The sequence below is a fragment of the Dendropsophus ebraccatus genome, chromosome 7 (assembly GCF_027789765.1).
Source record: "Dendropsophus ebraccatus isolate aDenEbr1 chromosome 7, aDenEbr1.pat, whole genome shotgun sequence".
Taxonomy (NCBI): domain Eukaryota; kingdom Metazoa; phylum Chordata; class Amphibia; order Anura; family Hylidae; genus Dendropsophus; species Dendropsophus ebraccatus.
In genome coordinates this window covers 128,682,876-128,698,269 of record NC_091460.1, presented here as the reverse complement: position 1 = coordinate 128,698,269, position 15,394 = coordinate 128,682,876, and the positions used below count along the sequence as shown (strand labels likewise).

Genomic DNA, 15,394 nt, shown 5'->3' with positions numbered 1-15,394 from the left:
AACTGCTGGCTGAACAATCCTTTAGCTGACAGTTATCCCTGACATCTGGCCCTATGCTTCCCATACACAAGAATGATTGGCATGGCCGAGCGTTCCTGTGTTCTCTATGGGGAGTGGTAATCCATAGCCAGACTGCTTTGACTGCATCTTATATGTCCAAGAACAAAGAGGTTGGGCGCTGATTTTCAATTACACCCGACCCCTATGTCCACCGACATCTGTCCACCCACCACGAGCAGCAAGTACCGCCGACAAGTATAATGTTGAAATTTTAGTTGTTGCCACAATATATCAGCATTTGGGGTCCCACCTTCAACTTTGCTCAGGGCCAGACTTAGTCCACAACCATCTCTGTGGTCAGCAATGCAGGGCATCCATATGTATGGGGGTGTACTGAGACAGCTATTTAATGTGTATGACCAGGATAAGCATTTTAGCAAATATATATATATTAGATACTGATTTGCTCAATTGATTAAAGGTAAGGCCTCATACACACATTCATGTAAGTTTTTACTGTCATGAAATACTGATCAGGAAGTGTTTCAGGAGGCTTCAGGAAATCATCAGTATAACAGTTAAAACAGAAAACAAAAAAATAAATAAAAAGCCATACTGACCTTCTGCAAGTCGGCAGCTCTGCTCTTCTCCAGCTTCCCCTCTTCTTGCAATGCATGAGTGACGTCACTCGGGCGCTGGGGGAGACAGTGGCCTCTTGTGGCTGGAGACATATTGCTGCCTCAGGCCACAAGAGTGATTGACAGGGCAGGGAGCCAGTGGTGCCGCAGGTTTTGCCTGGATGCTGACGCCAGCCCAGGGTGCCTAGCAACGCATCCATTCATCCAATTTCCGGATATGCATCTGGACCGGATGCTCCCATGGACTTCCATACAAAAAAAGGACTGGTTCTACAACTTCCGGCCCTATTTTCTGGACTCATAGGCTTCTGTTAGGCAAGGACACCCATCAGTTTTTTTTACCTGACTGGTGTCCTTGCCTAATAGAAGCCTATGGGTCCGGAAATTTCCTGATAAGAATTCTGGATAAATTTCAGGGTCATGTGCACGGGGCCTAAAAATTTACATGTATGAGACAATAACATGAATCTCCTACATTGTATTAAAACTTTACCTTATCTTATATTTATAAAGCGCTATCACTTTCCAGTGTACACACATGGGTATGAAAGCAAACATACACTGATAACAATACAGGAACAAGGAACAGGATAAAGGGAAGGGGGCCTTCTTAGATGAAACTTCCATATTGAAGGAAAAATAAGTGAATGAGATACAAATGGCAAATGTTAAGGTCACTCACAATGGTCATCTAAAGAAAACACATAGTTGACTTAACCATAGGGGTACAAACCCACACACCGTATACGCAGCAGATACGCAACAAATACGCAGCAGATTTGATGGTGCAGGTTTGATGCTATGTTCAGTTATTTAGATCTAATCTGCTGCGTATTTGCTGCGTATCGCAGCAGTAAATACGCTGAGTATACAGTTTGTTGGTTTATACCCTAAGAAACAATATGAATAACTATCACATGCTTTGCTGGACAAATGTTATGGAATCAGTGTGCAGCAGTACAGCATTACACATTGTTTAAGGAGAGTATTTTGAGACATAAAACATCAGTTTTACACATCAAATACATTCAATGGTAAATTGCTTGACAGCTTATGTATAAACTGCCATAATAATAAAGAAATGCATGATATTTACTATATAATACAGTGTATTTACATTCAGATATTTCTTTTACCGTGTAAATGCTCTAAAAGATTTGAGAAGTGCAAAAAAGCCTCCAAAAAACAGTACAAATGCTTCTTAAAACACTTCAAAATGTTAAAAAAAAACAAAACAAACAATTGTAGATCACAACTGAACATACCAATATCGCTAAACGTGATTTTCAGAATTTTTCAGTGTAGACAATCCTTTGTCAACAAAAGGACCTGAACTCAATGCTGACATAGTTTTAAGGCCCTATTACACCAAGCAATTATCGGCCAATAGCACCGACAGCAAGCAGGGAATGAGGACCAAGCTGACCTGGCAGGTCGGTGCTCGCTTCCTTCTCATATTAAGCCGTGTACCAGGGCCATAAGGAGTCTATGCTTGGCTTCACACTGGTGTATTTTGGCAGAATTGTTTATTTTTGGTTATAACATATATTAGATTATCTATCAGCTAGATATTCCTCCTTTTTATCTCACTTTTTAAAACTCAACCAGGACACTGTCTCCCCTGTCCCACAAGTTTGCTTCTCAGAGTCGCTCTGATTTGTCATTTAAAAACACACCACAAATTCAGTTTAAATTGTTAACCATGACACACAAGGCCAACCACAACCTGTACCCTCCGTAAATCTGTGATCTGATGGCTCAGTATCGCCCCATATGTGATATAAAACACTCAAAGGAAGTCCATCTGTACTCTTCCCTTGTCCCCTCCTCACACAACTGTCTGTAAGATTTCTCCTGAGCTTCCCCCATACTCTGCATCTCACTACCCCAACATATCTGGCCCATCACCCACCATCACAACTTCAAAAGCAACTTGAACACCTATCTCGTCAAAATGGATACAAACTACAATGTACCAGTACCAGGCCATGTGCAGACACTGTAAGAGACTGGCCGTTCCGTGACCCGTCCGAGTCACGGAACGGACGGTCTCTGAAAATATCATCCTGGCCGCTACTGCAGTACCAGCTGGATGATCTTTGCAGCGGCAGAGTTCTGCTGCTGGGGCATCCGTGCGCACCCGCATCAGAACTCCCCACAGCAAACTATGGAGCTTGCGGTCGCAGCCGCTCGCTCCACAGTGTGCACTGACATGGGTTTCTGTGGCCACTATGCAATGAATAGCGGCTGCAGAAAACTGACATGTCAGTTGTTTGCGGGGCCGCTAGGGATCCCGGCCAGAGCGTATACTATGTGTATACGCTCCAGCCGGGAACCCATAGACGGGAAGGTAACATTGTATAACGCCCGTGGTGTTACGAAAATATACGTTGTATGAATATAGTATAGCCCCAGTCTGTAATTGACTTTATTCATGTTTTCCTGATTTTATGTAACATTCTGTATGTTAACCCTTATCATATGTATAGCACTCTGGTATCAAAGGCACTTTAAAAATTAATAATAATTATACTAGATAAAATACAATAAGATATAAAATACTATAAAATAAAATACCAAGAAAATGTCCTATCTACCACGAATGTATTATACTGTATCACACTGCTCCATACACAAAAAAATATTATAGAAGTAAAAATATAGCAATTCAAAATCATGTGTCTATTTAAGTTCATTAGTTCGTAAGTTCATTTAAAAAAAAAATGATGTTTTTTTAAATTAGTAAAACCTAACAAAACTATGTTAACTGGGTATTGCAGTAAGTATACTGACTGACAGAATAAAGACAACATCACATTATACCTTATCAGGGATGTTTCTTTGGTGTTCCACCAACCTCCACTAACATCCCCACCCCCATTGAAAACCCACCTTGTGTGAAACCACTCTAAGGGGTACAATAGCAATATACGGCCATATGTAGCATCAATATAATAAAATGGGAAATTGGACACACACCGTATATACTAATGGCTGTAATTGATTATGACCGTCCAATAAAATTCTTCTTCAAATCCATTCATGTACTAAATAACAGTGGCCCCGGTACGTCAACCTTTTTAGTCTATATGCCTGGCTTACCTCCTCTCTGTGGTTCTTGATTGGCATACAAAGAATACTTTGTGTTTTGTATCCAGTAATTTGGTCGACTTCTGCGTTGAATCTGGAATCCTGAACAGGGAAAACAACATTGTCTAATTAGATAAATGATTAGAAGTGATTTATCTTCAGGAAAACCTGATGAGACGACAAATACTCCAGACTAAATAATCATCATCAGCGGCAAACTATGCATTACAGAACAGAAAAAAAAGCAAACCAGAGAACTAACATCTTCCCTATACACAAACCTGTATCTGTAGTTCATGCTGCCCTGACACCCCAAACCCACACCCTCAGGATTGGGAAGGTTAGTGTTGGGCTGTGTTGCCACATTGTAGGTACTCTTCTCTGCTGCTATAACCATCAGGGCTAAAGCATGTAAAATACAGGCAGGATTTGAACTTGTAAGTGCAAGCAACTAGCACAGCAGGAAAAGAGCGCCCTCCATTTAATAAAAAAGACAAATCTATGTGCAGGGTCGGACTGGCCCACCAGAGGACCGGAGGACCTTCCGGTGGGCCCCCAGCTTTAGAATCTGTACTAACACTGACTGAAATGTCGTTTCTCACTGTTTTTTCATTGGTGGGCCCCCAGGATCATTTCCTCTGGCGATCCCCAAATACCCCAGTCCGACACTGACTATGTGTAATACTATTTTCGCTCTCTTAACCTACATAGGTTTATGGAAGTGCATAAAAGAAGTAGATGACATACCACAAAAAAATCATGCACTCCCCACAAAATTAACAAATGATATATTTTATATAGCAATAACAAAAACACACCACTTAATATTAAAAACACTTAAAAAACATTTAGGTTAAGGAGAGGAAACTAACACAATGCCCTCCCTCCAAGAAGTTTATATATAGGTAAACAGAAATGAATAAATTACAATATACATCCCTCAGTATACAATAAATATAAATACATGGTAGATCTAAGTGATATCAAGACAGTGGCACAGATAACACTTTACGAGTATCCGAAAAACAATAAACAATAAAAGTGCTATGTGAGACCAAACAGAAGTAAGCTAAAGAATAAAGAAAAAGGTGGAGGGATAAAGTGGATATCAGACCATGATGTATAGCTATCCTGGACCAGACCCTGTGTATGTTCTTACTCCATTGTGACTTCATTAGGGAAGGCATGGCTGTAGGAATGGAATAGTGGTAGTGCAGTGTATTGCATCAGTGATCAGCATATCACTGGTTAATTATACTAGTAAAACTAATAAAAAGTAAAAATAAATAACAACAACAATAATAATGTCATTTTGTTCCCCATACAAAATAAATTGTTACATAAAACATAAGAAAAAAACAAGTTTGCTATGGATCTTGGAATGTGTCGACAGTTTTTGTAGTTTTTTTTTCAGGAAAATTGTTTCTATTGTGCCAATTTAGTAATAGTTATAATAAAATAGGCAAAGTCAATGCAAGTCAATAAAAAAACTATGCCCAAATGCAAGTCAATCAATGAGTTACATGAATCCTAAATTAACATAAATAAAAAGTAAAAATTGTCCTGGAAGAAACAAGGCTACATTGGCAAAAATAAAACAACGGTATGATTCTTGGAGGGCGGTGATGATAAAAGTAAAAAAAATTACTTGGCCAGTAAGGCCCATGAGCCAGTCACTAGGGGGTTAAATGGCCAGGTAATTTATATAGCGATCATTTATGCGGATTTATTGTTCCTTGTAAAGGCACTGCAAGTCAGCCCCGATCATGCTGATTGCCACTTGTTTGAGGCTGTATTGATCTAAGGGAATGGGTAAAAGGGTCTAAAGAAAGGATAAATATTAGTGGAGAGAGGGGAAAACTTTGGTTCCATTTGAAATCACAAACTTAGAAGAGAGAGAACCTTTAGCAAACACTCTAGCAGATGGGTTAGAGTACAAGATTGTTATGACTATTCAGTACCCTGAAAACCAAAGCTTTGGTCACAGAAAACGCATCGGCCTAATTATTGTGAAATGCCTTTTTGGTGTCAAGGAGGAATAGTGCAAATACTTTTGCTGATATTTAAATTATTGAAATTGAGGATATTGGTAATATGACAAGTACTATCGGGGGCTTGTCTACCTTTAACAAACTGAACTAATCGTCTGATAGAGGTATAATAGGTGCTAATGTAAGAGCAAGAATTTTGGTGTATAATATCAGTGGATTTGTCGGTCTCTGGTAAGGTAAGTATAAGAGCCATGAGGTTTTCCCTAGAAAATTAACCAGAAATAATAGCATACTGAAATAATTAAAGTGTCACTGTCAATTTTTATTTTTTTTTGCAGAAATCAATAGTACAGATTTTAGAAAATAAGACATGGAGAGAAAGGAGCTGTTGCACATCACACCTATGGCTGACACTAATGCCACTCGGCTACATTTAAAAACCAACACCAGGATGTTGGTATGTAATTTGATCAAACCATATTGCCCCATGTACCACATGCTGGTCTACTGGTTTACATGGGTCCCTACACTATCTCTACACTGTGTCAGTACATGGGGCAATATGGTTTGATCAAATTATATACCAACATCCTGGCGTTGTTTTTTAAATGTAGGCGAGTGGCATTAGTGTCAGCCATAGGTGTGATGTGCAACAGCTCCTTTCTCTCCATGACAGGTTTGAAGAAACTTTGTAATTGGGTTTATTAGGCAAATATACCATTATCTGCATTCAAAAAGCCTTTCCCCAGCCCCCCCCCCTCTCATTCACTGCTCATTATCAGAAAATCCTGACTCTTTTACATCAGTCGGGCCCTGTGTAATCTATGGAGAGGGGAGGGGGGAGATTAGTGGCCAGCAGAGAGCAGAGAACAAAGGATTACACAGTGGGAGCTGTGTGAAAGCCGGTATTCAGAGGTCAGTGCTGACTTCATAGGAGATAGCCCATTGATGTAGCTGTAAATTAACTCTTTGTTGTAATGTTTAGGTGCCTCATCTCCCTTAACCCCTCCTCTCTCCATAGAGAACCATGAAGACAGGGGGAGAGCTTCAAACTGCTTTTTCATGAGTTCAAAGATTCCACATGAGATGGTGATAAATATGGTAACGGTAATTTCTTCAGCAAGAGTTCAATATTTTGTTAACTGGAGATAGTAGCTTCTGGACATTCTTTAAGATTATAAAGGGGGTAGAATTATTCTTTACATCTAAAGCTATTCCCTGTAGAGTTAAAAAGAAAGGGGATACAAGATTTTGTATGTTTAGTTTTTAGGCATGGAAAAAGTAGTAGGTTTTGCTTAGCGGAGGATTCTTTCGTAAGAATAAAGAACATTCTCTCATTATTTGCAACGTAGCTTAGATAATTCTGTTAAATGTTGTCTTGTCCGTTGGGATTTGTTTAAAGTTTTAATATAATGAATAGCTTATAGTGGAGAATTTTCAGATTCTTTTTTTTTTTTTTTTTTTAAACCCTGTGACCCAATTTGATTCTCTAAGGTAAGCCTTACGGGCATTCCATATTGAGGTAATGGAAGTAAAGGAAGGGAATTAAGCAGAATATAATTACTGAGGTCAGTTTCTAGCTCTTGTTTCTAGCAGTCATGGTTAAGTACGAAGGAACTAGTCCTCTAAAGATATATGGGAGAGGAGTCTGATGGTTCCACTGCATCCACTTTCTCCAGACTGCGGGATTCAAATGTACAAAATTCGAGTTCGTGCAAACCCAAACTCACTGTAAGTTTGCTTATCTCTAGTAACAAGCTTACAAGCTGACATTTTGCATTCCAACTGATCTGAATAGACGTCAAGCGCCATTGTTTAAGTGAAGTTTCTCAGCAAGGTTACCAAAAGAGATATTGTTTTGTAATGCCAGAAACAAGTTTTTAAGGGACATTTTGCTGACTGGGGTAGCAGAAGAAGCTCTTTACCCGGCCATTGTGAGTGTTTCGCTGTACATCAAAGATGGCGCTATGATGGTGCACGGAACCGATGTTCACTGTGGCATAAAAGAATATCAGCTCACAGAAACTGCAAAATACTATGCCCTAGGGTGGAAAGAGGTCACTGTGTAGTTGTAAGAAGTGGCTCTTATGGAGTTTGATTAAAATGTGTACAAAATTAATTGCAGATAGTTGAATGTTAAGTCCATGGGGGGGATTCATCAAAAGTGTGTGACCAGATTTTTGCGCAAACTGCGATTCCCCCAACCTATGCCCTGCTCACCTGATAGATGGATAGTTAGCGGGGCAAGGTGTGAAGAAGATGTGGCTTCCTCCTGTGTCTTATTTATCGTGATCTACACCCACATAAGACATAATATTTTTGCATATTTAAACTCTCAGGGGGTAATGTTCCTAGAGTCACTGACGATGAGAAACATGTGATGTTGTCTCTGTGGTGTTTTGGTTGATCTCCCTGAGGTTAACCATCATTCTCTTAAATGCACTTACTAGGCTTTGACAAGCCAGAATCCTACTCCACACTGATGAGGGGCAAATAATCCGAAACAGCTGTCTGTGGATGGATGCCTTGCTTGGGTGGTTTCCTTGACTGCAGACATTCCTTGGCTTGGTTGTTCCTTCCCAGCAGAAGGTCTGGCTAGTTCACTGACGTTAAGAAACATAAGATGGTGTCTCCGCTGTGTTTTGGTTGGTCTCCCTGAGATCAGCCATCATTTCTTTGCTAGCAGACTGGCAAAGATCATGGCAAAGATCTACACCTGCTCTGGAGCTAGTACAGATTTCTGTGTCTGCCATGCAGCAGCCTCAGGTCCACCAAATTTACTGTGAGAAGTGTGCCTCTTAGTAAGGCTCCTTTCACACGGGGGAAAACTGTTGGAATTCTGCGGCGAATCCCGCCGCCCTCCGTGTCATGATGGCAGTCTATGGGCACACCTCCTCTCTCTGCACTGAAGAATTAACATGTCCATTCTTCAGCGCGGAGAGGAGGCACGCGAGCCTCCCATAGACTGCCATTATGACACAGAGGCTGGCAGGATTCCGCGGTGGAGAACTCCGCCATTTTTACTCCGTGTGAACGGTGTATGAACTAAAAGACTAGGGTATGAACTAAAAGACTTACAGGACAGATTGTTTTTTTTGTTTGTTTGCTTTTTTTTTAAGAGGTTTGCTATTTTTTTTAATCAGTTTCTATTTAAGAAACAAAAACCAACAGAAAATGACAATTAAATCAAATTTCATCATAATGGCAAAGCAATAGTACTGTGCTTCATTCACGAAGTGTCTGCTTCCTAGTGTAGAGATCAATATGTAATAAACGCATGAACCTTAGGTGACCCTACACTGCCATGATTCAGTTCTTTCTCATCGTTGCCACTTTCAGTTATTGGACCATTCACTTTCATGCAAGGACATTACCTAATAATATACAGAGCTAGAAATATTGTTGCTACAGTAACATAACACATCTTTCTCCAGGCCTCTGTTGCAGCACTAGCTGACCAGCTGTACATGCTAATTGCTGGAAGAACCCTGAATAAAATCACTTATTGTATATGGATTTTAATACATAACACCGTAGTGTGTGTTACTAACAGTACTTTTTTAGACTGTGGTCCCAGCTCTCTTCAGATCATTGACCAGGTCCTCCTTCTGGGCTGATTCCTGACCTTTTTCAGAATCATCCTTCCCCCGGGAGGCGAGGTCCCCAGACCTGAGGAAGACTGACAGTCATTGGCTATTTTCACACTATGTTTAACAGCGTCCGTTGCCAGTCGCCAGGCTGCATTCAGGACGTTCCTGCAGCCGATACCTCTGTATCGTTCTCTTTTTACTGTTGACTTGCGGGTGTGCCTGCAAATCAATAAACCATTCACTCCAATGTAATGTGTGGCCGCTGCCACACATTACATTGTGTGAACAGCTATTATTTCTAGACGCTGTTCAGTGAACTGTATCCGGAAATAATAGGCAGGTACATTATCTAGAGAACAGGCGCTAACATAACGATGTATGAACAAAGGAGAAGTATGAACACAGCAGTAAAAATTTAAAAATTACGTTGTGTGAACATAGCCATTCTGTGTTTCTTCCATTTTCTAATACTTGCACCAACAGTTGTTGCCTTCTCACCAAGCTGCTAACCTATATTATCCTGTAGTCCATCCCAGCCTTGTGCAGGTCTACAATTTTGTCCCCAGAGTCTATAGACAGCTCTTTGGTTTTGGCCATGGTGAAGAGGTTGCAGTGTGATTGAGTGTGTTGACCGGTGTCTTTTTTAGTTCAGAATAGGAGGGCTTCTTAAAGAAAAACTAACAAGTCTGCGAGAATCTTCACTCTTGCTGGTTGGTACTGTAGGTGATCACATACTTGTTAAATGCAATAAAGTGCAAATTTGTTATTTAAAAATCATACAATGTAATTTTTGGGAATTTTTCTATAGAATCTATCTCTCACAGTTGAAGAGTACTTGCAATAAACTTACAGACCTCTCCATTTTTTGTAGGTATGAAAACTTGCAAAATCAGCATTGTATCAAATACTTATTTCCCGCACTGTATGTTTGGAGATCTTAGTGACAGACTTGGCATGTAGCACTAGCTTTTCAAATTTCCAAAAACCCATACAAAACCAATTATAAGCAAATGAGATCTGTTGGGTGCCAGCAAATAGATCCAGCAAAGTATTCCGTATTAAATGGAAGCCAGAATAAAAGTGTGAACAGAGCCTAATGTGTATCGGAATTTAATATAGCCAATGAGAGAACTGGCGTATAAAGTCAAGAACTATACAATAGTAACAAATTATTTTAAATAAATAGGATGCAGAATAATAGTTTAGTTTTTTTTCTGATAGAAAGAGCAGGACTCACTAAGTGCACATAATTCTGTGTTAAGGGAACAACAGATTTTAGAAAATGTCAGAGCAGTAAATTATGCTATTTTATATACAGATAATGTAGGTGAAATTACAGGGAGAAGTACTCTGCTGCAGTTACGGAAAATGGAAGAAGCCAAGATGCTGTGACACTTTTACAGCTTACTTAGGTAAAGCCTAGGTCATAAATAATTTATATTCCTTTAGATAAACACATGCTTTTCTCAAAGACAAGAGACAGAGACTACATCCGATTTTGAGTCCCCACCACTATAGGAAATCATTGGTGGGATCAGATAAATTCGTATACACAGACTTCAGTAGTCTTCAGTTAAAGGGGTAGTCCAGGAAGAATTCACTTGGGATAAGGGAAAAGTCAGGGGTCGCGGAGGGTCTGACCTCTGTACCCCCCACTGATCTCCGTATTGGGCCCCGCCAGCTCTGTTATTCCTATGGAGATGATGGAAGGACTCAGCTCTTTCCATCGCTCCATAGGAAGGAATAGAGCCGCAGGTCACGCGCTCTCTTCATAACAGAGCCAGCAGGGCCCGATATGGAGGGTACAAGGGTCTGATCCACCACAACCTCCTACTTTTCCCCTATCCTGTGCATAGAAGGAAAGTGAGTTTTTCCTGGAATACCCCTTTAACCAAGTTCTAACAATAGCTCAGGATAATTGAAGAACCTCAGACTGAAAAGAGTGGATAAAGAAAGAAAGAATTTGGAACTTTTTTTATAACTATTTGATACTGTCAAAGAGAGATACAGTAGAGACACGGACAGTGTACCCTAAGCTCAGCCCCGTCCACTTTTCCTGCCTACTTGCTGCTATCTGCCCTAAAATGGCAGCGGGCAACTGGGCGGCGGTCCCTGGCCTAAATATGTAAAACAAAATACAAGACAAGACGAACAAAAACAATAAGATTAGTCAGCAATCCAGGTCACAACGGTCGGGCAGCAAATGTACAAAATCGGATCCAAAAGCGTAGTCGAATAACAGGCAATAAGGTCAGGGGAAGGCGGCAGGCAAGGGAGGTCAAAGAAACTAAGCAGAAATCAGGAGATACAAAAAAACAGCATCCACAAGCAGGCAGAGACTAACTCAATAACCGGCAAGGTACAGACAGAAACAGAGATCTTAAATAGGAGACCAGGAACCTGGTCCAGAAGGTGATTGGAGGAACCAGCTGTCAATCCCAGAGGCAAAACCAGGTTAACCATTACCTGACCAGGGAAAACAATTAGCAGAACAGAAGGCATAAGACAGAGTTCAGACAGGGCACAGACAAAGGCAAACAACACACAAACCAAGTGAAAAGTTATGGCCAAAAGCGCAGTCTCGGTCATACCTTACGCACCGAGGACTGCGGCAAAGTTCCATCATGTGCATTCATAACAGACACATTGTAATAGTTTACTTTTTTGTATACTGTACATGTACTAGGAGGCTATATTATACCCATTAGTGTTTTGCTTATCGGTTTTCCACACTGAAATTGCAGGCGTATATTATAATTATGGATATGTCAGTGAAGCATGGCCAGTGGCATACAAATAATTCTACCATGGACAGATAATAATGTGTGCGTGCAATTATGGGATCTGGGAAATTGGTAGAAGTTATGTTCGAAATCTACTCCAGCCATTCAAAGTCTGATGGACAGGGAGCAAGAACGACGCTTATGCACATATTGAGTTAAGATATTGATATAGCAAACTGGTGAATGAGACAGTATTTACCGAAGTTTGTATGGCTAGTGTTTGACAAAGACCCCTCAGCGGTAAGCACAGCCAACATCATGTAGCATAGCATGGTATTGTGTAGTTTCTTCAGGCACCAAGTTCTGAGTAGCATAAGAGTTGCCAACAATCTACTGACTAAATAACTACAGAGTTTCAAACATCATCTAGCAGTCTAGGAATAAAATAAGGACAAAAACTTTGTTCTGGAAGCTTCATGGCATGAGTTTCCATGGCTGAGCAGCTGCATACAAGTCTTACATCACTAAGCAGAATGCCAAGCTTTAGATGGAGTTGTGGAATGCATCGTGCTAAAGGGCTCTGAATCACAGGAGTGACAAACCACACTTCTCTATCTGGAAGTCTGATGGACAAGTCTGGGTTTGGCATATGCCCGGAGAATGTGAACAAATGCCAAGAAAACTGTACAACCGCCATGTGCCAGCTGTAAGGGTTGCTAGAACAGGGATAAAGATATGGGGTTGTTTTTCCCATCTAGCATCAGTGTCTGACCTCACAAATGCTCTTCTGGAGGAATGGCGAAAATTCCTACAGACACATGCCAAAATTTTGTAGGAAGCCTTCACAGAAAAAGGAAGATGTTATATCTGCAAAGGGCGGATTGACTTCATAATAGTGCCTAATGTCATTGTAACACAGTTAATAAGGTTGAAAAAGACAAGAGTCCTGTTCTGTCCCCACATGCGGCGAGTGAAGGTTTATCTGACTAGTGGGCCTGACTGGAGATTTCCTACCTTGTATTCCAGCATATGAGGCAGACAGGAACCAGAATAAGCGTCGGGTAGAGTAGGAAATTGAGCAGAACGTAGTTTAATAACTTCACATACAGCTTAGTCACAGATGCAGTATAGTAGTTATATTGTGCTGTTGCTGCTTTCCTAGAAGATACCTTGCTGACACTTGTAATTTCTGGTCAGAAGATTATGACTCTGATAAGCCCAAGCAAGCACTACTTCTCCAGTCAGGAGCAGGATGAAGAATGCCTGCTACAGGAAGTGACGTGGAGACTGGGCTATAAGACACACCCACTAAGGGACAAACCAAAAAATGTGAAAATGGAGGGGAGTGTAAACTCTTGGCCAGCAGATGGCAGCACAACAAGAATACATGTAATGAATACAACAAGGAATGAATGTAAACAATGCAGTTATAAAACATCTGAATAACATACAGATAAGTGAGGAGAACAGCACACTCCCCGTCTGAAATTCCCTTAGGGGGATTTCACTATAAACTAATTTCTATGAAATATAGTGCAGAACCTGAAACAAAACATGTTAATATGCAATATAAACAGTGAGATAATCCTGTTTCATAACTGAGGAATAAAGTTCTTTAAAGGAAAGTTCAGTCCTGTTCATCCGCCAGGAACATCCTCAACAGGCAATATCAGGATCAGTTCGTTGATAGGCCTTGCAAACGTTTTGGTCTCACCCTTCCTGGAGATCTTCAACTCCACCTTCCGGATCTTGCCATCCTTGCTGGGAAGAACTTTTGTAACTAGTCCCATAGGCCAGTCCATCCTTTCGGTTTGTTGTTCCTTCATCAATACGAGGTCTCCTTTTTTCAAGTTTGGTTTCTGGTGTTGCCATTTTCTTCTTCCTTGAAGAATCACAAGATACTCCTTTCGCCATCTGTTCCAGAAGTAATCCGCTAAGTGTTGTACACGTTTCCACTGTTTTTGGTAGATGTTTCCATGAGTGTACTCTCTACTTGGCGTCAGTTGATTCCCAGTTTTCTGGGTGAGAAGAGTAGCTGGAGTCAGTATAGCTGGTGCTTCAGGATCCATTGATACTGGAACAAGGGGTCTTGAGTTGATGATGGCGGAAACCTCAGCAAGAAGAGTAACCAGGGTCTCATGTGTGAGTCTTGAAGAATTAACATCCATAAGCATAGAGTTCAAGATGCTGCGTGAGATCCCGATCATCCTTTCCCAGGCGCCTCCCATGTGGGAACTATGAGGGGGATTGAAAATCCAGGTGCAACCCTTCTCTGCCAGCTGATCTTGGATGGGCTTGGTGCCAATATTCAGTTCTCGGCATGCTCCAATGAAGTTGCTTCCACGGTCAGACCTCAACTGCTTCACTGGTCCTCTGACTGCGAAGAAGCGTCTTAAAGCATTAATCAGGCTGGATGCGTCCATGGATTCTATCACCTCTATGTGAACGGCACGCACGCTCATGCAAGTGAATAGTACGGCCCAACGCTTGCTGTTAGCGTGGCCGCCACGGGTCCTGCGTGCAGACACCATCCATGGCCCAAAGACGTCAAGGCCAACATAGGTGAATGGTGGCTCAGTACTTAGTCTGTCCGCGGGCAAGTCAGCCATCTGTTGGTATAACTGTTTTCCCCTTGCTTTACGACAATGTACACAGTCATGCAGTAAGTGCGCCACACGCCTCTTCATGCCTAGAATCCAAAGGCCTGCAGAACGTAACTTGCCCTCAGTTATTTGCCTTCCTTGGTGTTCAGTCATTTCATGGTGGTGCCGGATCAGCAAGGTGGTAATGTGATGTTTGCTGGGAATGATGAGAGGGTTTTGTTCTGCAACTCCTAGGTCAACTTGATTGAGTCGACCACCAACCCTTAGCAAACCAAAACTGTCCATAAATGGATTCAAATTAGCAATAGGGCTTTTCACTGGAACCTGCTGTTTGTTGTACAAGCACTTCCACTCAGCACTGAATTCCCCCTGCTGTACATGACGTATTATAAGGGATTCACTATGAGAAATGTCCTCAGCAGAGAGGGGTATATGGCAGACATGCCAGCCGCGACAATCGTGATCTCCAGGCGTATGGTGATAGCATCTTGCAATATGCGCCAACCTTGCAATAGTCCTAACAAGTCTCATCCAACTGGAGAAACGTTCAAAACGTTGACAATTGAGGTTGGAAGGTGGCTTTGTTCCAGTGACTAATGCGCCGACTTCAGTGCGGATTTCTGGATCATTATCTGGATCTTGGATGCTGTAGACCTCCTGAACATGTTCCTCTGTCTGTTCCAGCAGAAATTCTGGGCCTGTAAGCCATGAAGAGTTCGCAAAGGAACCTATAGACATAGGCCTGGTGGCGTGATCTGC

General features: G+C 41.3%; 1 protein-coding gene across 6 annotated transcripts in view; it reads right to left on the bottom strand.

Annotated features, from left to right (window-relative positions):
• Window positions 1-15,394, bottom strand: part of PDE5A (phosphodiesterase 5A) — a 248,056-nt gene that overhangs the window by 77,368 nt on the left and 155,294 nt on the right. For all 6 annotated transcript variants that reach the window (XM_069978436.1, XM_069978434.1, XM_069978432.1 and 3 more), the window contains exon 3: window positions 3,741-3,830. In XM_069978436.1, coding sequence (XP_069834537.1) covers window positions 3,741-3,830 — 90 coding nt within the window. The remainder of the gene's footprint in view (window positions 1-3,740; window positions 3,831-15,394) is intronic.